Genomic DNA, 24,925 nt, shown 5'->3' on the forward strand with positions numbered 1-24,925 from the left:
ATCTGCCTTTATATCTAAATCATGAACCCATTTTGATTCAATTGTGAGATTTTGGTCTATGCCTAGTTTCTGCCATACTCTTCTCCAGTTTTCCCAGCAGTTTTTTGTCAAAGAGTGAGTTCTTATCTCAGAACCTGGTGTCTTTGGGTTTACCAGATAATAGTTTACTATAGTCATTGACTTCTGTGTCTTATGTACCTAACCTATTTCACTGATCCATCACTCTATTTCTTAGCCAGTACCAAGTAGTTTTAAAGATTGCTGCTTTATAATACAATTTAAAATCTGGTATGGCTAGGCCACCTTCCCCTACATTTCTTTTCATTAGTTCCCTTGATATTCTGGACCTTTTATTATTCCAAATGAATCTTATTATTTTTTTAGCTCTATGAAATAATTTTTGGTAGTTTGATTGGTATGGCACTGAATAAATAAATTAGGTTAGGTTGAATTGTCATTTTTGTTATATTAGCTCAGCCTACCCATGAGCAACTGATGTTTTTCCAATTATTTAGATCTGACTTTATTTGTGTGAAAAGTGTTTTGTAATTGTGTTCATATAGTTCCTGGGTTTGTTCTAGTAGGTAGACTCGTAAATATTTTATAATGTCTACAGTAAGTTTAAATGGAATTTCTCTTTCTATCTCTTGCTGTTGGCCTTTGTTGGTAATATATAGAAATGCCCTTGATTTATGTGAGTTTATTTCATAGCCTGCAACTTTGCTAAAGTTATTTCAAGTAGTTTTTTACTTGATTCTTTAGGATTCTCTAAGTATATCATCATATCATCTGTAAAGAGTGATTACTTTTTTTCCTCTTTACCTATTCTAATACTATTCTAACACTATTCTACTAATACTTTACCTATTCTAATATTCTATAATTTATTTTTTTCTTTCTTTCTTTTTTCTTTTTTTTTGGTTTAGGCAATGGCATTAAGTGACTTGCCTAGGGTTACACATCTAGTGAGTGTTATGTGTCTGAGGCCGGATTTGAACTCAGGTCCTCCTGAATCCAGGGCTGATACTCTATCCACTGTGCCACCTAGCTGCCCCCTTTCCCATAATTTCTAATTGAAAACCATGTCTATAAAATGCTGGTTGTTTTATAGAATCATCAAAGCAATGCACTCAAATACATGTTTATATCTGACGGTGTAAAGTGAATCAAGATTTAGTGGTGAAATCCAAATGATTAATAAAATGTATTTGCTCCATGATTCCCAGCCTGAATGATCCCCTGGTATCCTGGGTATCAAGAGAAAGTGAGGAAAGCCCCAGCACACTGATTGGGACACATCATAGACAAGATGAACCCAAGATGAACAGGCTTGGAGGAGCTATGTTCTGTATCATTTCTTTTTCTTCTCTTATTGCTAAAGCTAATGTTTCCAGTACAACATTGAAGAACAGTGGTTATAATGGACATCCTTGTCTCACCCCCGATCTTATTGGAAATGCTTCTAGCTTGTCCCTATTACATATGATGCTTGTTGAAGGTTTTAGGTAGATGCCACTTATTATTTTAAGGAAGACTCCATTTGTTGCTATGCCTTCTAGTGTTTTTAATAGGAATGAGTGTTGTATTTTGTCAAAAGCTTTTTCTGCATACATTGAGATGATCAAGTGGTTTCTGTTAGTTTTGTTGTTGATATGCTCAATTATGCTGAGAGTTTTCCTAATATTGAACCAGCCCTGCATTCTTGGTATAAATCCTACCTGGTCACAGTGAATTATTCTTGTGATAAGTTGCTGTAATCTATTTGCTAATATTTTATTTAAAATTTTTGCATCTGTATTTATTAAGGAAATTGGTCTATAATTTTCTTTCTCTGTTTTGACTCTTCCCGGTTTAGGTATCAGCACCATATTTGTATCATGAAAATAATTTGGTAAGACTCCTTCTTCACCTGTTTTCCCAAATAGTGTATATAGTATTGGAATTAATTGTTCTTTAAATGTTTGATAGAATTCGCTTGTAAATCCATCTGGCCCTGGAGATTTTTTCCTAGGGAATTCATCAGTGATTTGTTCAATTTCTTTTTCTGAGTTCTATTTTCTAGGTTAATTATTTTTCCAAAGAGAAGTTTCACATTTTCTTCCATTTTCCTTTCATTCTTTTGGCTTTTCAAAAAAAAAATTGTTTCTCGATGTCTCATGGAGTCATTAGCTTCTACTTTCTCAATTCTAATTTTTAAGGAATTATTTTCTTCAATAAACTTTTGTACCTCCTTTTCCATTTGGCCAATTCCATTTTTTAAGTTATTTTCTTCAGTAAATGTTTGTATATTTTCCTCCATTTTTTGTTTCTTTCATCAAACTGTTGACTCTTTTTTCATGGTCCTCTTTCAGTACTCTCATTTCTTTGTCCAGTTTTTCTTCTACTTTTCTAATTTGCTTTTAAAAATTATTTGTAATCTCTTCTAGGACTTGTTTTTGGGCCAGAGGCCAAATCACATTTTTCTTTGAGGCTTCACATGTAGACATTTTGACACTGTTATGTTCTTCTAAGTTTGTGCCTTGATTCTCTGTGTTACAATACTAACTTTTTATAGTCAAGTTCTTTTTCATTTGTTTGTTTTTTCTACCTATTTTGGCTTTTGCTTTTACACTGTACCAACCTTCTTGTACAGGGGCTTCGGGCCTTGCTGCTGGCTTTCTATCGGCCTCAGAGACTAGTTGTTGATTTGTGCTAGAGTGAGGCCTCACTGCTGGCTTCTTTTGGGTGAAGGGTGGGAGAGAATCCCTTTGTGGTAGGGTTTTACTTCTGTCCTGAGTGGAGAGGGGACATCTTGCTAATGAGTTGGTATGGATGCCTGGTTCTGGGGGTGAAATCTTGTTGCTGGCTGATGCCTAGGGGCAGGACCTTGCTACTGGTCAGCAATGGGGGCTAGGCCTTCCTGGTGGCCTTTCTGTGGTTGGTGCGCTGGGGTGATGCTGCCTGTTCTGTAAAGGCTGCTGGCTTACAGGAGGGTAGAGCCTCGCTGGTGGATTGCCCAGGCTTGGAGCTTAGCTACAGGCTCCCTGTTGTGTGGCCTGAGGCTGCTACTCTTGGACATTGCTCACCTCCCACCACAGTGAGACAGACCTTTCCTGCTGAGCTAGTAAGCTGCTTTCCTGCTCCAAAATCAGTTCTGAGATGATTTTTTTCAAGTTAGATGGAGGAGAATTTGGGAGGATTCCAGAGAGTTCATGCCTCACTCTGCCATCTTGGCACTAGAAGTTGATAGCTATAACTTTTAGAAGTACATAATGATTAATTCAGCAAGTTACTCTTATAACTGCATGTCATATTGCATGGGAAATTTATACATATGTATGTATATAAATTTGATTCCCTTTCCTATCGATGTTGATTTTGCTGAGATTTTGCAGGGTCTTAACAGCTTGTTTCTGTCAGTGTAGTGTCATCTGAGAATAGGAGCATCTGAAGAATCCTGACTACATTAGACATTAGGACTTCTTTACTGATACTAAACACAATTAGGTGAACAACTCCTAGTTTTACATTATAGTTAATATCAGCATTCATTGGATCATCAAACAGTTATTTCATATACTATTTATCTTAAATACTTGAGTGATTTTAGTTTATACATGAGAGATACTTTGAGAGTCTCCTATTTGTTGAATTTTTTTAGAATCAAATATATTCTTAAATTCACCATGCTATATACTTAATTTCTTATACATGTATTTATTCAGGTTCAAAAATTCTTACTGATTTCTTCTTAGGGACTTACAACACATAACTACTTTTATTATAAATTACATAAATTACATTGAATAATATATTATTCAATACATTATAATCAATATATTACAATAAGTATAGAATCAATCAGTCAACAAGCATTTCTTAAGTACTTACTATGTTCCAGGTACTGTGCTAGGAAGTAGAGATAAGATTTTTAAAAAATGAAATAATCTTTATTCTCAGAGAAGTTGTATTCTATCTTGAGAGACAGTATATATAAGTAAATGTATGCAAAATAAATGCAAGAATAATTTAAGAAAGTTAGGGAAGGAGGACACTAGTATTTCATGAGATTGGGAAAGGCTTTGTTTAGAAAATGATGCTTGAACTGAGTCTTGAAGAGAGAGAGGAGGAACGATTCCTCTGTAAAGAGAAAGGAGGAATATATTGTACCGTGGGAGATATCCAATGCAAAGGAATAGAAACTGAAGATGGAGTTCTGTGTGTAAGGAATGGTGAGCAAGTTCACTTTGGCTGGGCCAAGAAGAGGAGTAATATATTTTAATGAAACTGGAAATGTAGATTGAGGCCAAGTTACAAAAGGTTTTCAAAGCTAACCAGAGGAGCTCGCATTTGAATATGGATGCATTAGGTTGTCATTGAAATTTATTGACTAGGAGTGATGTCATCAGATTTGTATTTAAAGAAGATCATTTTGTTAGCAATATGGGAGAATATATTTGAGAGAGGAGAGATTTGAGACATGAAGTCCTATTTAGAAATCATTACGGTGATCCAGACAAAAAGTAATGAGGGCCTGAACTCGTGTCTTGACTTTGTGAATAGAAAAAGCAGGTTGGATGGGAGAGATGTTGTGCAGGTAGAATGGCAAAAAAATCAGTAACTGATTGGATATGTGGGTTGAGAAGTGAAGTTAATACTATGGTTACATATTTTGGAGATTGGAAGAATATTATTACTTATAAAACAAATAGGAAATTTGGAAGATGGAGTCAAAATATGGTAATTCCACTAGTCTTGCTGATGGGATAGGTCAGTAAAAATGTCAGCAAACCTGTTTCTTTTTATGTTTCTTTTTTATCTTCCTGACTTTATAAATGTTCTTAGTATAATCAGGCTTTGATGGATTTCATATGCCTAATATTTTTAAACTATGAACAATCTTTATGTTAATATCAGTTAGGTTGGAAAACAGTTGTAATTAATATGAGTTTTAATAATAAAAAAAAATTGATTTAGTGCGAATTATAAAGTAATATCAGGTAGCTTGTAATGTGAGCCAAATTTCAATTAATGAGACATGTGTCAGCTAATGAAGGGTTTTAATGTGCCACAACATAGCTTGTACTTTAATCACTTTGCATGTGGATGTAATATGTTGCTAGGTAGTAAAATACCAATAATTATATTAATTGTTTTTAAAAGATCCCTTATCAAACTGGACAGCATGAATTCTTCAGACTGAAACACTGCCAGCCCAAAAAAGAAGTGGTCTCTTACATTAGAGCATAAATTTTATGTAATTGAATTACATAAACCTAGTCATAGTATCTTTAAGATAGGATAAGATGTTGGGTTGCTTGAACCTATGGCATGGAATATTATACAATACTCAGGTGAAATAAAAGAAAAATTGAAAACTTGTGTCAGCTTTTAGTAGTTTACCAACAACTATGAGAATTAGAAGGATTATAATGATAGAAATGGAGCATTTTTTAGCTGTTTGGATGGAAGACAAATAAAAAATGCAGTTCTTAGCAGAGTAGCCATTTAGACAAAATCTTCAAGTTTGTTTAATGCTGCATAAAGAATCGTAAATGAAGTGCCAAATGAAAAAACCTTTATTGTTGAAAGTATTTTGATCACTTTGCAGTTGAGTTCTCTTATAAGATGTTAAAATTCCTGGAGAGATAGCTAATTTGGATGAGGATAAACAGCTAAATATGTTTTTGCTTTGAAGACAAACAACAAAGAAGTGGCTCAACAGGTTTTTCAAATGTGTATGAAACAAGGCTTATTCTTGAAAAGAACTTACATTTCTCAGAGAAAGAACTCAACCAGGATTTTTGAAGTGTGTAAGGATCACTAACACTTTTTTTGGGGAATTAATGCAGAAGGAGATTTTAAATGAAAACCACTGCTTATTTATTCATTTATAAATCCTCGAAAGCCTATAACCATCAATTGCTTCCAGTTCTTTGGATGGCAAATAACTGAATAAATGACTAAAGATATCTTTAAAGATTGTTATCAAGTTATTTTAGCTTATCTGTTCAAAAATATTGCAAAGACAACAATATTGCATATAAAAATTACTGAATTTAGGGAGTAAAAGCAGTGACTTGCTTGAGTTCTTCCCCAAACCCCTCCAAGTACCTCTAAACAAATTCTAAAGCAGCAGAACCCCAAAAGACAGAGTGAAACAAATTTCCAGCTCAAGACAGCCTGGATGGATGATTGGAAAGGTATATCACTCTGGGTAGGGAGAGCACAGTTCTGCATGGACACACAGGCCACAGCAAACCTGGAGCAGTCCTCAGGGGACTGAATCACAGGCAGCTGTGGCAGTTTTCAGACTTCTCAACCCATGAACACCAAAGAGAACTTAAAAGGTCAGTGGGAAAAGTCTGTGTCTGCAGTGAGAGAGAGAAGCACGGGTGTTCTCAGTTCAGTCCTTGAGCTTGGCCCCAGGGTGGCAGCTGCCTCCTCAGTTTCTGGCCCACAGACTGAGGGCGAATCAAGTGGCTGATCAGAGAGAGATTGCAGGGATCTCTCTGCTGGTGCATGATTCTCTTGTTTTCCCTGTACTTGGATCTGGGTCACAGTTCTGGGTAGTGGTCCTGGGTTGAGGAGGAGCGCTGGTGTGGGAGAGCTCCTAGTAGTGGTGTGGCAGAAATCCTCCTCATAGTTCCCATACAGAAAAGAGTTCTTGTGGTCACTCATAGAACAGAGCTGAATCCAGGAAAGGAGTAAACACCTTGCCCTTAATCATAGAACCTTGGAAGAACAGAAAATTTACAGGTCCCTAGAAGTATCTTTGAAAACAGCTGCACAAAACCCCCGAAGCTTGGAACAGTACATTCTCCACATTGGAAACAGACCCCTACCTTAACAAAGAGTTTATAACTCAAGTAATTGGCTGGGATCATGAGCAAGCAGCACAAAAAGAGTCAGACTACAGAATCTTACTTTGGTGACAAAGAAGATCAAAACATACAACCAGAAGAAGATAACGAAGTCAAAGCTCCTATATCCAAAGCCTCCAAGAACAATATGAATTGGTCCCAGGCCATGAAAGAGCTCAAAAAGGATTTTGAGAAGCAAGTAAGAGAAGTAGAGGAAAACCTAAGAGTGATGCAAGAAAATCATGAAAAACAAGTCAGCAGCTTGCTAAAGGAGACCCCCCCCCCGAAAAATACTGAAGGAAATAACACCTTGAAAAGTAGCCTAACCCAAATGGCAAAAGAGATCCAAAAAGCCAATGAGGAGAACAATGCCCTAAAAAGAAAAATTGGCCAAATGGAAAAGGAAGCCCAAAAGCTTACTGAAGAAAACACTTCCTTAAAAATTAGGATGGAGCAATTAGAACCTAGTGGCTTTATGAGAAATTAAGATACTGTAAAACAAATCCAAAAGAATGAAAAAATAGAAGAGAATGTGTAATATCTCATTGGAAAAACAACTGACCTGGAAAATAGATCCAGGAGAGAGAATTTAAAAATTATTGGACTATCTGAAAGTCATGATCAAAAAAAGAACCTAGACATCATCTTTCAAGAAATTATCAAGGAAAACTGCCCTGACATTTTAGAACCAGAGGGCAAAACAGGAATTGAAAGAATCCACTGATCACCTCCTGAAAGAGATCCCCAATGTGGGAAACTCCTAGGAATATTGTAGCCAAATTCCACAGTTCTCAGGTCAAGGAGAAAATATTGCAAGCATCCAGAAAGAAACAATTCAAGTATTGGGGAAAGACAATTGGGATTACACAAAATTTAGCACCTTCTACATTAAGGGACCAGAGGGCATGGAATATAATATTCCAGAGGGCAAAGGAGATAGGATTACAACCAAAAATGGCTTACCCAATAAAACTAAGTATAATCCTTCAGGGGAAAAAATGGTCATTCAGTGAAACAGGGGACTTTCAAGCATTCTTGATGAAAAGACCAGAGCTGAATAGAAAGTTTGACTGTCAAATACAAGACTCAAGTGAAACATGAAGAGGTAAACAGGAAAGAGAAATCATAAGAGACTTATTAAGGTTGAACTGTTTATATTTCTTCATGGAAAGATGATATTTCTAACTCATGACTCCTTTGTCAGTATTATGGTAGTGGGAGGGAAAAATTATATGTATAGATAGATAGATAGGTAGATGGCACAGGGTGAGTTGAAGATGAAGGAGTGATATCTGGAAAATAAAATTAAGGGTTGAGAGAGGATTATATTGGGAGGAGGAGAAAAGGAGGGGTAAAATGGGGGAGAGAATTATCTCACATGAAATGGACAAGAAAAGGCTTTTACAGTGGAGGGGAAATGGGGGAAGGTGAGAGGGAATGAGTGAATCTTATTCTCATGGGATTTGGCTTAAGGAGGGAACAACATACACAGTTGGGTATGGGAATCTATCTTATCCTCAGAAAAATAAGGGGGAAAGAGGACGAGAGAGGAGAGGGATGATAGATGGGAGGGCAGATTGGGGGAGGTGATAATCAGAAGCAAACACTTCTGAAGAGGGACAGGGTCAAAAAGAGAGAATAGAGTAAATGGGGGGCAGTATAGGACATGACTACTGTGGAAGTGTTTTGCATGACTACACACATATAACCTATATTGAGTTGGTTGCCTTTTCAATGAGGGCGGGTGGGGAGGGAGGAAGGGAGAAAATTTGTAACCCAAAGTTTTAAAAACACATGTTAAAAAATGTTTTCACATGCAACTGGTAAATGAAAAAAAGATTACTGAATTTAGACAATACCCCAAATCATCCAACTACACTTGGTACATTGTATGAGAATGTTAGTATGCAAAGAGTTCTACCAAACTACTTCTATGACACAAATATCGTTTTGATACCTAAACCAGGGAGAACAAGAATAGAAAAAGAAAACTGTAGACCAGTTTCCCTAATGAATATTGGAGCAAAAATTTAAATACAGTATTAGCAAAGGGATTTCAGAAATATATCACGAGGATCATACACTGTAACAAGGCTGGATTTATATCAGGAATGCAGGGCTGGCTCAATATTATGAAAACTATAAGCATAATTGACCATATAAACAACAAAAATAATGAAACATGATTATATGAATAGAAGTGGAAAAAGCTTTTGAGAAAATATGACATTCACATTAAAAACATTTGAAAGCATAGGAATAAATGGACCTTTTCTCAAAATGAAAAGTAGTATTTATCTAAAATCAAGAGCAATCATTATTTGTAATGGGGAGAGACTGAAAATCTTTAGTAAGATTAGCAGTGAAGGAAGGATATCCATTATCACCATTATTATTCAGTATATTGTACTAGAACTGCTATTTATAGCAATAAGAAAAGAAAAAAAGAATTAAAGGGATAAGCATAGGCAATGAAGAAACAAAGCTATCACTTTTTGCAGGTGATAGGATAGGGTAAGTAGAGAACCCTAGAGAATCAACTAAAAAACTGGAAGAAACAATTAACCATGAGGACAGTTATAGGATACAAAATAAACCCAAACAAATCATGAACATTTCTACATTTTACCAACAAAACCCAGCCAGAAGAAATAGAAAATAAATTGTTTAAGGTAACTGTAGGCAGTGTAAGATACTTGGAAGTCTTCTTGCCAAGATTACACACAGAAAGAATATAAACACAATTATAAAACACACTTCATACAAATAAAGACAGATTTAAACAATTTGAGAAATATTAATTGTTCATAGATAGCCTGATCCATGACAATACCACCTAAATTAATTTACTGATTTAATTCCATAAAATCAAACTACCAAAAGATTACTTTGTAGAGCTAGGAAAAATATCAAAATTTATATGGAAGAACTAAAAGTCAAGAATATCAAGGGAATCAATGAAAAAAAAATGTGAAGGAAGGCAACCTAGCAATACGAGATCTCAAACTATACTACAAAGTGGTAATCATCAGGATATTTTGGTACTGGATAAGAAATAGAGTTGTTGATCAATGGAATAGATTAGGTACACAACATACAGAAGCAAATAAGAACGGTCACCCAGTGTTTGATACACCCAAACAGCCCACCTATTGGGACAATAACTGACTGTTTGTCAAAGCTTCTGGGAAAACTGGAAAGAATTCAGGAAGAAACTAAGTATAGACCAACATTTCATACTGTATATGCCAGATAAACTCAAAATAGGTACATGATTTAAATATAAAGCAGAGTACATAAAAAAAAGTACCTGTCACATCTATGGATAGGGGAAGAGTTCATGACCAAAGAAAAGATAGAGAGGATCATGGGAGGTAAAATGGATAACTTTAATTATATTAAATTAAAAATGTTTTGTACAAACAAAACAATTGCAGCCAAAATTAGGGAAAAAAGCAGGAAATGGGAAAATACTCTAATTTACTGTTGGTGGGTCTGTGAACTAGTCTTAACTGTTCTGAAGAATAATTTCTAATGATGCCCAAAGGCTATAAAACTCTGCATAGTAGCATTATTGCTACTACTTTATACCCCAAGGAGGTCAAAGAAAAAGGGAAAAAACCCATGTGTATAAATACTTATAGCAGCTGCTTTTTGTGGTGGCAAAGAATTTGAAATTGAGGAGATGCCTATCAGTTGGGTAATTGCTGAACAAGTTAAGGTATATAAACATGATTGAATGCTATTGTGCTGAGAGAAATGATAGAGGTTTCAGAAAACCCTGGGAAAATTTATATGAACTGATAAAGAGTGAAATGAGCAGAACTAGGAAAAGAAGTAAATATTAATGACAAGATTGTAATGACAATCAGCTGTGATTAAGCAACTCTGATCAATAATGTGATCCATGACAATTCCAGAGGACTCATGAAAAATGTTAACTACCTCCTGAGAGAGAACCAATGGACTCTGAGTGCAGATTGACTCATATTTTGTTATTTATTTGTCTTACTTTTTTTTTTCAAGTTGGCTAGTGTGAACATCTAAATTCTCAGAGATGTGGATAAACTCTGCATTTACATGAAGGTTTAAAGAAAGAAGATCGTTCCTTCTATACTGCTAAAATATTTTAAATAGTAATAATACTGTTTTTTCATATCATTAGGCTTATCTTTGCATAAAATATTCAGTAATTTAATTTTTTTCTTTCTGTAACTACTCTGTCATTTTCTAATAAATTTGAATCAGAAATATAGTTTTCTTATCCTTTACTTATATGTTAAGAAACAAAAGCTTATTTAAAAATTTGTTTCTTATTTCCATTGGGCAGGAACCAGTTACTATTTTTATAAAGAACTATAATTTGAAATAGTGTTTAATCAAATAATGTGACCACTTCATAATAATTGGAACCTAGCTATATATTCAAGAAGGTAACTGAAGCCAAGTCTCTGTTGATTTGAGTTGTGTTTCACACAGTAATATTGAAAATCTGTATTTAGCTAAGTATGTATTGGCCCACACAACTCAGAAACAATTTTTCATCACAGAATATATAGCTAAAATTCCTCCTATCAGAAATATAAGGTTTCATATTCAGTAACATATTTCCTTTATGCCTCTGATCCCTATAATATTTGTAGTTATTGTACCCAATTCATTCTTTTTTTTCCCAATTCATTCTTTATCCAGATTCCTCAACTAATGGCTCAGCATTTCTTCCTTTGTTGTTGTTTATTCTAATTACAATATCACTGGCATAGTTAAAATTTTCTTGAAGTAGATTTTTTTTTGATATTCTGAAAACAGTCTTATAGATTTGCCTATTTTTTTAATTAGTCACTTAATTGTTCACTGAGACTTTGGCATTCCTTTCATTTCCTGGAGGAAAACCTTTCTCTTACTGTTTTTTAGTGGCTCTGAGGTAAAGCTGTTTCATGGGTTCATATTGTTTGTATTTGTAGTACTTGAGATAAGATGCTTATAAAAGTAATAAGGGTAGATAGTTTTAAAGATAAATTAGTGTCAACAAGGTTAATTACTTAAATTTTGTATTGTTCTTTTTTATTTTTATATTATCTATATTTCTCAATCTATTTCTTCCCTATCCCCCTCCCAGAGAGCCTTATAAATAAAGAATTTTAAAAAATGGGAGGGGGAAGAGGGGAGTGAGAAAGAGGAGTAAGCAAGACTAATCTTGAAACATAAGAGAAGCCCATCATTGGACCTCTGTCAGCGGTTACCCGGTTTCCCCATCTAAATTTATTCAACCTTTGCCTTTTGCCATTTGTGAGTTTTGCTTTATCCTCTTGGCTATCATATATCTTTCCTAGTGTTTAACATAGTGCCTGGCACATAGAAACCACTTAATAAATACTTATTGACTTGACTTAAATGGCTTGCCCAAGGTTATATAACTAGTAAGTGCAACAATAACTAGCTTTTTGAAAAGCTAGTACTGGAAACTAGTTCTTCCCATATTTCTCTCAGACTCCAAATCCAGTTTTCTTGACACTAACCTGCCTTCAGTTGGTGTTCTCACGAAATATAATTTTTTTACTTGCATTTTTTTTTCTATGTAAAATGTGCCCTGTGATTTGGGGTTGACATAAGATGTTTCAAGATGTTTCTGTTCTACTACTATCCGATTTAAGGCCCTTAATTTCTTATCCTTTTTCCATAAAGCTCGGGCCTGACCATATCACTTCTCCTTCCTCATCTTCCACCTGCAGTGAACTCTTTTGGCATTTAAAGTTTTTTATAACCTAGCCCTTATTTTCCACTTACTTAGTACAGTTGCATCAATTTATTTGCCACTTTGCATACATGATATTCCATTTCTTGTCTGTATGCTTTAGCATTGATTGTCCCCTTTGCCTGCTTGGAATACATTCCCCCTTCACTTCCCCCTTTTGTGTTTATATGTGTATATGTGTACACACACATACATACACACACACCCCTAAAGTAGTTTCTGATTTAGATTTAATAATTAATACAATAAAAGCTTGGCCCATAAACTATTGCATCAATACTCAATTATTTTCATATCATTTTGAATATTTAAGGACCTTATTTTATAGACAAATATATAACCAAACAGGCAGATGATAAGTACAAATATTCTTTACTTAGTTGTTCAGGATATGGTATTGACTGTAGTTTCTGAGTGAAAATAGTAAGAGAAGGTACTAAGGTGTTGCAGCAACAAAGTTCATTATAAAAAAAATCACAACTTAACTGTCTCTGGTTAGAGAAATTTGCCACAAGAGAAAGAAGCAGGAACATGATTATAATAGCACCAGTACTGGTCCTCTGGGCCTAAGCCCAGGGTTCAGTATGACTCAATACATGTACAAGAATAGTATAAGCAGCCAAATATGTGGCAAGATACACAGCTAGGCTCAGAATTAACCAAGTGGTAAGACTTCTTGTATGGGAAAATGAATTAGGAGGGTTCAACCTTAGCCTTCCCAAGGTTACCCTCCCACTCTTATTCCCAGGGATAGATATCCACTGGCCTTTGATCTCAGATGTTACTCTTTTGAGCTATTGACATTTTTCTTGAAGTGGTGAAACATTGGCCCAAAGACACAACAAACCTGAAAAGTAAGCTCAAAAGGAGTATTTGGGGTCCCAAAAAGTTTCACCTCAAATATTAAAATCTCACTAATCACAGTGATCATGAAAACTCTCAAGTTGTTTCAATAAATTAGCTACCAAATAAAAATTTATTGAGCCTTCTAAAAATCACATAAAAGATGAGGAGAGCAAGATTCAGTCAAACAGAACAAGTTAAAACAAGTCAAACAGAAACAAAAAAATAAAAAAAAATAGATGAAAACATAAAATACCTCATTGGTAAAACAACTGACCTGGAAAATTGATCCAGGAGAGACAATTTAAAAATTATTGGTCTACCTGAAAATCACAATGAAAAAAAAAGAGCCTGGACAGTAACTTTGAGGAAATCATAAAGGAAAACTGCCCTGAGGTCCTAGAATCAGAGGGTAAAATAGCCATAGAAAGAATCTACCAATCACCTCCTGAAAGAGATCCCAAATTGAAAACACCAAGAGATATAGTAGCCAAATTCCAAAATTACCAGGTCAAAGAATAAATACTACAAGCAGCCAGAAAGATACAATTTAAATATCATGGAACCACAGTCAGGATTACACAGGACCTTGCAGCTTCTACATTAAAAGACCACAGGGCATGGAATATGCTATTCCGTAAGGCAGAGGAGCTTGGATTACAACCAAAGATCAACTACCCAGTGAAAATGAGCATGATCTTTCAGGGGAGGAGATGGATATTCAACGAAATAGGCGATTTCAAAACCTTCCTGATAAAAAGGCCAGAGCTCAGCAGAAAATTTGACCTTCAAATACAAGACTCAAGAGACATAAAAGGTAAATGGGACAGAAAGATACAATATGTTGTTAATAAGGGCAAACTGTACATCCCTACAAGGGAAGATGACACTTGTCACTCTTGAGAACTGTATTGTTATTACACCATGTTAAAGGGGTATACATAAAGGAGGTGGATATAAGTTGACTTTGATGTGATGATAAAAAAAAATCTTATCAAGTGGGTTAAATGGATCCAAGTAAGTGGATTAATCTGGTCTAAGAAAATGTAGTGAGAGAAAAGGAAAGGAGGAGGCAGACAGGGTAAATTACAGTACAAGAAAAGACACAAAAACCCATTATAACAGAGGGAAAGAAGGGAGGGGGGTGAGCATTGTTTGAACCTTACTCTCATCAGATTTGGCTCAAGAAGGGCATAACATAATCAGTTAGGTATAGAAATCTAACTTGCCTTATAGGCAGTAGGAGGGAAAAGGGGAAAGAAAAGGGAGGGGGGATAGAAGGGAGGGAAGAAGCAGTAAGGGTAAAGGGGAAGAAAAGTAAAGGGGCTAATAGAAGGGAGGAGGGACTGAGGGAGGCAGTGGTCAAAAGCAAAACAGTAGTGAGGAGGGAAAAGGAGAAAGAAAAGCATAAACAGGGGGAAAATGATGGAGAGAAAGACAAAGATAATAATTGTAACTGTGAATGTAAATTGGATCAACTCTCCCATAAAATGGAAGCAGATAGCAGAATGGATTAAAAACCATAATCCTACAATATGTTGTTTACAGGAAACACATTTGAAAAAGAGTGACACACACAGGGTAAAGGTAAAAAGCTGGAGCAAAATATATTATGCTTCAGCTGAAATAAAAAAAAAAAGCAGGGTAGCAATCCTGATCTCAGACAAAGAAAAAATAAAAAAAGATCTTATAAAAGAGATAAGGAAGGAAACTACATCCTGCTAAAAGGCACCATAGACAATGAAGTAATATCATTACTAAACATATGTGCACCAAATGGTATAACATCCAGATTCTTAGAGGAGAAGTTCAAGTAGTTACAGGAAGAAATAGACAGCAAAACTATACTAGTGGGTGACCTCAACCTCTCCCTCTCTGAACTAGATAAATCTAACCACAACATAAACAAGAAAGAAGTTAAGGAGGTGAATAAAATATTAGAAAAGTTAGGTATGATAGACCTCTGAAGAAAAATGAATGGGGATAGAAAGGAATGTACTTTTTTCTTGGTGGTACATGGCACATACACAAAAACTGACCATGTACTAGGGCATAAAAATCTCACAATCCAATGCAGAAAGGCAGAAATATTAAATGCATCCTTTTCAGATCATGATGCAATAAACATTGTATGTAATAAAGGGCCATGGAAAGAGACTAAAAAATAATTGGAAACTAAATAATCTAATTCTAAAAAATGATTGAGTCAAACAACAAATCATAGAAATAATCAATAATTTCATTCAAGAGAATGACAATAATGAGACAACATACCAAAACTTATGGGATGCAGCAAAAGCAGTTCTTAGGGGAAGTTTTATGTCTCTAAATGATTGCATAAATAAAATAGAAATAGAGGAGATTGGGCATACCACTAAAAAACTGTAAAAAGAACAAATTAAAAATCCTCAATTAAATACCAAATTAGAAATATTGAAAACCAAAGGAAAAATTAATAAAATTGAAGTTAAGAAAACTATTGAACTAATAAATAAAAGTAAGAGCTGGTTTTATGAAAAAACCAATAAAATAGATAAACCTTTGGTTAATTTAATTTAAAAAAAGAAAGAAGAAAATCAAATTGATCTATGCTTTAGCCATCTTAGTCCAGGATTATAATAGCTTTTCTTGAACTTATGTCATACCTTTGGCTTATTCTACTTGTCAGCTAAGACTGTCAGGCTTTTGTTTCCTTTCACATGAATTGTTCAGTCAAGCTGACTTAGATCTTTCTATTTCCCTGTAGAGTGCAAAATTATGACAAAAGCTGGATTTATCTATGTTAAATTTCATTTTGCCAAGTTTGGTCCATTATTCCAACTTATTTACCTTTTTTTTACAATCTAGATTCAACTATCCATTTTATTAACTATATCTTTCAGCTTTGGGTCAAATCAGTAAGTATTAAGCACTTACTTTATGTCAGGAACAGTACTAAGTGTTGAGAATACAAATACAAACTGAAAGAGTTAAGTTCCTCAAGAAATTTATATTCTAATAGGAGAACACAACACATGAGGAAGGTGAAAAGCTGTTGAGGATGGTAAGGAGTGAACTTCCTGGGTGAAGAGGCTGCTATGGAGTGGTAGAATAAGTTCATAGAGTCAGGAATAGAGCCTGGAGAGCAATTTGCTATCCACAAATTGAACAAGAAGGTCTTCTATGTTTTCCTCCATGTCTGTTGAACCCCAGGACATTCTAATCATGACCTCCCTCTATATTGGACGTAGGGATAGTCAATTAGTGAAATAGGGATAAGGAAGAGAAGTGAAACAAGCACTTATTAACCACCTATGTGCTCTGTACTTTGTTAAGGGTTTTACAAATATCTCATTTGATTCACAAATATGGAAGATAAGGCTATTATTATCCTGACTTTATGGTTAAGGTAATTGAGGCAGACACAGGGTAAGTGCCTTGCCCAGAATCACAGAATTAAATATCTGGAGCTGAATTTGACCTCAGATACACCTTACTCTAGGACCAGCACTCTATCCATTGTGCCACCCAGCTGGTTCAAAGTAAAATGTTTATCTAATTACATCATCTTTAAGGTTTCTCTCTTTTCTGTAAAGATACTTTGAGGTGCTTTGTCAGATTCATTAATGAAATCAAGATATATCATGTTAATGGTATTATCTGTTACCTATCAATCTATTTAAAAAAAACCTACTCTTTCCATATACTGTTTTGTATTATTAGTTATATTTTCATGTGTATTTTTTCTAATTTGTTGACTTGAGGAGTTTAATGTGGTGACTTAGATTTATGGACTGCACATCATTTTTTCCCTTTAATTTGCCCTTCCTTTAAACTTCTCTGTTCCTTTTGAGGGCACTATTCTCCTGATCATCCAGGTCTGTAACTTTGAAATCATCCTTGACTCTTCCCTTTCCTTCACCGCCCCCACCCTATACTTGATTAGTTGTCAACTCATATTAACTATATTTCCACTACATCTGTGCAGTTCAGGCCCTCATCATTTATCTGGACTGCTTAAATATTCTCTTAATTTTTACCCTGCTTCCAGTCTATTTCTCCTGCACTTTGTCTCCACATAGCTGCCAGAGTGACTTTTGTAAGACATAGATCTAATCATATTACTCCTCTGCTCAAGAAATTACTCTCATTCTGTTTTCTCTATGACACAATAAGAAGCAAAGTGCTCCTGCAGTTCCCCATTTAAAGTCTTTCACAATCTTGCTTCAACCATACTTTGCAGAATTCTTTTTCATTAATTTCATATATACATACACGGTGTCCCAACTAAGTTGGAAGACTAGACATTCCTTGAATTTGATGTCCCATCTCCCACCAGCATACAATCATTTTATTCATTAAGTCAACAAATATTTTAAAATTACCTACTGGTGGCATGCAGTATACTTCGTACCGTGTTAACAGTGACAGAAACAAAACATCCCTTTCCCTCAAAGAGCTTATCTAAAAGTTGGGGGTGGGTGGAGGGAGCAGGTAGGGATTCTAAGACAAGTAAGTTCAAACATTATACGAAGTAATTTTTGGGAGAGAGGGTGCTAGGAACTAGAAGGATCAGGATAGGCCTCCCTTAGAACATGTACTCGATCTGAGCCTTGAAAGAAGCTAGGGATTCTGTAAAGGAATGATGAGAAGAAAGTGTGCTGTAGGAATGGTAGTGGGTAATAGAATGACATGTAGACATGTATGGGGAACAGCAAGTAGGTCATTTGAATTGGATTATAGAATTTGTAGCAGGGAGCAGTTTATAGAAAGCCCAGCAGGTAGACTGGAGCCAGATTGTGAAATGCCAAATAATGGAGTTTATATTTTAATCTAGAATTAATAGAAAACCATTAAAGCTCCTTGAACAGTAAAATGACATGATTAGACCTATATTTTAGGGTTGTCAATTTGGCAGTTATATGGGAGATAGAGTAGGGAAAGAAGAGACTTGAGGCAGGGAGACCAGTTAGGAAGCTGTTGCAGTAGCTCAGGTAAGAGACAATGAACTTGAATGTTGTTGGTGTGAATTGAGAGAGTGGGATGGATACCAGATCAGATATACTGCTAGAATCAATAAAACTTGGCATCTGATTGAATTTGGGGTTGAGAGAGTGTGAATAGTTAAAAATGACTAGTTGGTGCTATTCTGGGTGACTAGACAGAGGTGATGTCCTTGACAGAAATGAGGAAGCTAAAAAAAGTTCTTTTTTGGGGTCAGGGAGGAAGATAAATTCTGTTTCAAAGAGTTTATGGTACCTATCAAATATCTATTTACAAATGTCGAAAAGGCAGTTGGTGGTAATTTTGGGAGATAAGCACACCAATGGCATCTCAAGTCTGTGGCATTATAGAATCACCATTGACCCCCAGGGCTACTTTTAAAAATCTGAGAGGGGAGATATAGCCAGCTTGGGGAACTACTCATTAATGGAACTGGGTTTGTAGAGGATGCCTCAGTTTACATGGGCTACATCAGATTAAGAAAATATCATCTCCAACTTCTCACGTTTCCAGTTCATTTTCCATGTAGCTGCCAAATTGTTCATAAATACAGTTCTGACTATGTCAGTCCCTTGTTCAAGAACCTTGAGGATAGGATAAAAAAAACCAAACTCTTTTCTTTGACATTTAAAACTCATCATAATCTGGCTTCATCCTGCTTTTATAGGAATGTTGCATATTTCTCTCCATGCATTGTGTTACATCCAAACAGATCCATTTTCTGTTCTTTGAACATGCCATTACGTCTCCTGTCTTTTCTTTTGTCCAGGCTGTCACCCATGGCTAGCATGAAATCTCCCTTCTGTCTCATGCAATCCCAAGCCTACTTTAGTGCTAGTTCAAATGCTGCATCCTACAGGAGGCCCTTCATGACATACCACACCATCTCCTTACACACCCTTGCCATCTACCCTCCATGGTGTAGAAACCTTTGTCCTTGAGTGCCAGGAATGATTTGTTTTATTTTTCTTTTTTTACCTTTGTATTCCCAGCATCTGTAGCACAATGCCTTCCACAGAGTAGACATAAGGTGTCTTCTTGAAGGCATAATAAGAGAAGAAATTATTCAGTTAATGCTGAAAAGTTAGCTTCCAAAGCTCTTTTAACTAATTCCACTTCATAGACTCATATAACACTCAGTATAGAATAGCAAAGGCATATTCTAATTTTTTTTTCTTGCTGGGAAAATGCTTTTCTATAGCAATTAACCAAATTTGTATATATAGGTATTTTAAATTGCCCCTCACCTCTTTTATGTTTTTGCTAAATAAGTGTAATTATATTGCCATTGATGTCTATTCCAAATAAAATTCTCTGATAGATATATTGCAGTAGATTTGTCTCAGTGATACAAATGTGATTTTAACTTAGCATTCCAAAATGAAATAATTTTTTCTTATGCATTACATAATTTTATTTATTGACAGTGAGAAAGTTCTGAAAGTTCAGCCTTCCCCAGTAATGGTGAACTAAAAGGACATTAAAAGGAAATTACAGTTTAGGTTGAAAATAAAATAACATGTTGTATATAAAAGGTATATTGTATATCAAATATATAATACACTTTGTATATAAAAGGTGCCAGTAAGTATTTGTTGGTTTTAAAATCTATTAATTTAAAGAAAATTACAAAGTATTTTTACCTGTCCTTTAAGAAATGGAAATTCTTGCTCCTTCTAAAAAAAACTAATGATAATTAAAGATATTTTCTGTTTATATAATATCTTTTAAAAGTAGGTTTTAGCAAATATAATTTTACATTTTTAAAGTAAAATCAAACTAACTAGAAGGCCATATTGATATTCACTTCTGCCTTTCAAGAGGAACAAGCATAACTTGTGTACTAATGACTCCTATTATATTTGTTGTTATATTTCTGTCTTGAGATCTGCTGTAACTCTGAGAGAGATCTTTTGATGATTTATACTTTGGATTACTTCCTGTCATCAGAAAATAATAGCTTTTGACTGTTATTTAGTATTAGATTCACATGTAGTACTGTGCTCATTATCAAGTATTTTCTTTGGCAGTAGTGAAGAATTTGTTTTAAAGTATTGTGTCCTTATATAAAAAAGAAATAAGACTTGGTTTTGTTGGTGAAAATAAAAGTAAAACTTTTCTACTAATTATGATATAATCTGTTTTCCGGTTATAGTTTTTGGTGGTGGTGGTATTGCTTGTATATCGTTATTTGTCATGACTATTTTCTATAAATATTTCTATTTATGCTGTATATTTGCCTTCCAACAATTGACAAAAACAGAACCTTGAATAGAGTAGATGCTTAATATTTGTTGAGTGAATATTTTTGGTAAAAATTTACTTTTAATATCTGATACTCACATTTGAAGTTTAATTACAAGTCCCAAGAAGTTTTAAAACAACAAAAAATGATAGTTTTACATTTAAAGTTATTTCAGAAATCAATATGATGTGGCAAATGTTTCAAAGTTGAGAAATTTTTGTCTTACATATATAAAATACATACTTATGTGTGTGTATGTGTATATATATATATGTATACATATACATATATGTGTGTGTGTCTTTGTGTATATATATGATACATAGGTGTGTATATATGTATATGTGTGTGTGTATATAACACATTATAGTGATAAACTATCCTTATTTTCTCCAAGCTGTTAGAATTTAAGGCTTGCAGAAAACAAAGTGAGCAATGACAACTTTCTAATACAGAAATTAAACTGCTTAATTTAATTAGTTAAAACTGTTTTATTACTACTTAAACAGTGGTCTGTAATATATATCTATATACATGTGTGTATATATATGTATATATATATACACACATGTATATGCCTCTGTGTGTGTTGCACACACTTATAGTCATCCATCGTTTCTTATGAATTGCCTTGGGACAAAAGTTTTAAAAGATCTTGATATCTTAATGGGTCACAATTCTTACTTTGTGAGCCTTTCCAAAGTTAATGTGTTTTATCAACATATGAGAATCTTGTACTTTTTCCCTTAATAAACTTTTCTCCTGTCAGAATTATTTCCTTCTTTCAATTTATTTTGGTTGATTTTAATTGCTTTTAAAGTGTGAACTGATTTATCACCAACACCTAATCCCTTATACCGGAGACTTACTGTTACTTCTCACTCTCAACCTTGCTATGCCATTTAAGAATTACTTAATTTCAGTGAAATCTGTGTGGTATTTAATAGAATTTTATTAATTTGGTGGGTAATTTCTTTGATTTTACTCCTGCCCCAATTGTATGTAATACTATACTAGCTTTATTAAATGCGTTTACTGTGTTTTGTTCTTACTTACATTTTTTTTTATTGATTAGCAGTCTTACTTCATTGCCCCTGATTTAACTGGACTACCAACAATACCTGAAAGTGTAAGTATTTTCAAAACAATTTTCTCCTTTGAAATTTTGTGAACAGAGCTTAGAGAAGGCATTTTTGTGCCCTAGGCAGGGTTTGAAAATTATGTTCCCTCTATCTCTAGTGAAGCCTTTGAGCTTTCAATGTAACACATGCAGCTTGATTTATCACAAAGTAAATACTTACATATGTTGCAGAGTAAAATTTCCTGACATTAAAAAATATATGCCTTTATTAAAATGAATAATAACAACTCCCTTCATCACATGTGCCCCAATATACATTGCATGGTACTCAGCAATTTTACTTGCCTAGCCTTAGTCCTGGCTATGCTTGGAAATGGAATTTGATATACAGGGATTGAAAAAACATCATAAGGTGTTTCGAGGAGACATTATTCTCAGGGAAGAGATGCTTCCTTCAGAAGCTAACAATCTTGGTTCTATCCCTGAGGCCCTTGCCCTTCTTTTCAATTTTCTTTTCCTTTTCCTATTAACCAGGTGTGTCTGAATCTGGGTAAGGGTGTAAAAATGATTTACTTTCCACTTATTTAGGAGAGGTGAGCAGTAATACTTATTCTTTCATTATTTCCTAATGTCTCTTTTATCAATTAGATTAGATTCCTTCTACTACATATATAGCTTTTATTTCTAATGTATAGGAATGAATAGAGAAATTAAACGAAGAAGATAGAAAAGTACATTTGCAATTTCTGACATGACCACCCTATTTTTGAATATCTATATTGGACTGTGTTGAAATAATTAATGTTCTGTGATATGATTTCCCCTTTTTAAATTTTAAATAAGAAGCTTTTTTGTATGTCTTGAATTTTGTAAGGCAATGCAAAATATTATGATTTAAATGAAACAAAATTTAAAATGTTGATATTTAAAATGAAGCTTAACTAGGAAAATTTTATAGTACCACAATATTTTTTAAAAATTAGGTCTTGTAATATTTGCAGCTTTCTGTATATGGAATAATACTTTGCATTGCTACTGACTGTGCATTTCTTTTCCTTGCTCATGTCTCTTCAGGTGTAAAATGTTGTGCTTATTTTATGATGTTTCAGGTTATAGAGTAAACTTAATAAAGGGTTTATTGTGTGGGGGGGTGAACTATTTTTGCATAATTGCAAAGAAAAAAGAACTTTTTCTCTTCCTGCCTTTTGCATGATTTTTCGTTTTGTCTGAAAGTGAAAAAAACAGTTACAACAAAAATAGTTAAATGGAAACATAACTGAAGGAAAAGAAGGCAATAATAAATGCTATCTGATATATTTAGGTTTTCATTTGTTCTTCTGCTCTTTAAAAAAATGATCTAATATAACTGATTTCTTTCCCCACTGTCCAATCACATTTGTCAAGGGTGGATGACTTTATTGAATGAGGAAAAATTATAAATAATATTCTATAGTTTCCAGTTTATTAATACCAAGACAAAAAATAGCATAACCATAAATGTGTTAGTTTTAGGATCTGCCAAACCCAAATAACCCATCTGCAAAAACTGTGTAGCAAGCTGCTTAGAGATCCCAGTATTCTTACTGTGGATCTGAGACAGCTCATCAAAGCCCTTAAATCCCTTAATAGTTTCTGAACCCTTGTGTACTGTGTATCATGGGCCAGTTACCACCTGTTACGTTTTCCCTTGAGACTCCCTGACAATACTTCAACTTATACACCCTGGTCCTTTCACTGCAGTGTGCTTCTCTGTGTTACAAATGACAGATGCTAGTTACTACCCTCCCCCAACCCCTGCCTTCCCCTTTGCTGATAAATAAATGTACAGCTTAGAAGGCTAATTACCTGCTTCAAGTATTGAGATTATTCCAACCCCCCATCTCTCCCAGCAAAGGCTACTTTTCTGGAACTTTAAAACAAACAGAAATTGTAGCAAACTGTAACAGAGAATATACACCTTCACATTTGTAATAAATTAATTTTTACTTAAAATGCAATAAATTATGTGTTTTAGTTATATATGAATAAGAATATGAGTGAAAAAAGGACAAGCCAATAAATGACTCCCATATACAAACTAATTCCCCATTTAGTACTTTGATATTTACATAAAACTATTATCTAAACAATTGGTTGCTGTCTTCAACAGTGGAGATCACAGCCCATTCATGCTGTCCCATCCTGTAGGATTTGAAAGGACATCGATCATATCCTTTCATAGTTTTTCATAAGAGTTTCTGCTCAAGTATTAGGAAAACTTCCTCTAAGTCTTTTCATATTTTGTAGATATCAATTTAACATTTAGATTATACATCTGGTAGAAATCTTCAAAAGTACAGGTTAAATAATCAGTATTTGGTACTTATCATTATAACTGACATTTTTAGAATACGTTAAAGCTTGAAATTTGTTTTATGTACACAAAACGGAAAGTCACAAGAAGAGCTTTGAAAATGGACCAGTTGTGTTGGAAGACTTAGTGAATTTAAATGTAGAAAACTTAAAGACAATGTGCTATATTAACTTAGGAGTCAGGAAATCTGGGTTGTAATCCCTCATCTGAAACTAGCTATGTGACTCTCATTTTTTGAACCTGTTTCCTCATTTTTAAAATGAGGGAAGGGGTATGACTAGATTATATCTGTGGTGCCTTCCAAGTATAAAGTGCTGTATAATTCTAAGAAACTGTTTTTTATTTTGCATTTGTCTTTTGTGACTAAGTCAAAGATGATCAGCAGCCATCTTCATTGGTTCACCACTGACCCTTCCGGTCTAAATTATGTCATAGAACAAGAGGTTTGGTCTCTCTCATGATTGCTAAAATTGCTAGATTGTGCTGGTGAACTATATAGTTACATGGGGTTGGGGTGGAGGTATGTGTAGTAATTGACAACTACATATTTAACTGCCTTATTTTCTGATTTAACTAAACACTGTTTAAGTTACACCTTACTGTACAGTGCTGCTATTGTCAGGTTGCTCCTCTACCATAGCCAGTTTCTTCTTCACTTTTTGCTTTTTGCTTACACTTAGGATTTTTTAATGTAAAAAGAATATTTGTTATACATTTTTAATACTTTTAGGGAAGAAATTTCATGTTAATAAAGGTGGGCATGAGAAAGACCTTTTTGTGTTGAAATATATTCATAGTAAAGTTTACTATATTAGGGGAGGAT

The 24,925-nt window shown here is 34.4% G+C and overlaps 1 protein-coding gene across 1 annotated transcript in view; it reads left to right on the forward strand.

The window, feature by feature from the left end:
- DENND1B (DENN domain containing 1B) overlaps nt 1-24,925 on the forward strand; it is a 378,678-nt gene that overhangs the window by 212,706 nt on the left and 141,047 nt on the right. The window contains 2 exon segments of the mRNA XM_020971720.2: nt 1,856-1,891; nt 21,744-21,797. Of these exon segments, the coding sequence (XP_020827379.1) occupies nt 1,856-1,891; nt 21,744-21,797 (90 nt within the window).

Source organism: Phascolarctos cinereus, unplaced genomic scaffold (assembly GCF_003287225.1).
Source record: "Phascolarctos cinereus isolate Bilbo 61053 unplaced genomic scaffold, phaCin_HiC Scaffold_5;HRSCAF=322, whole genome shotgun sequence".
In the NCBI taxonomy this organism is placed as follows: Eukaryota; Metazoa; Chordata; class Mammalia; order Diprotodontia; family Phascolarctidae; genus Phascolarctos; species Phascolarctos cinereus.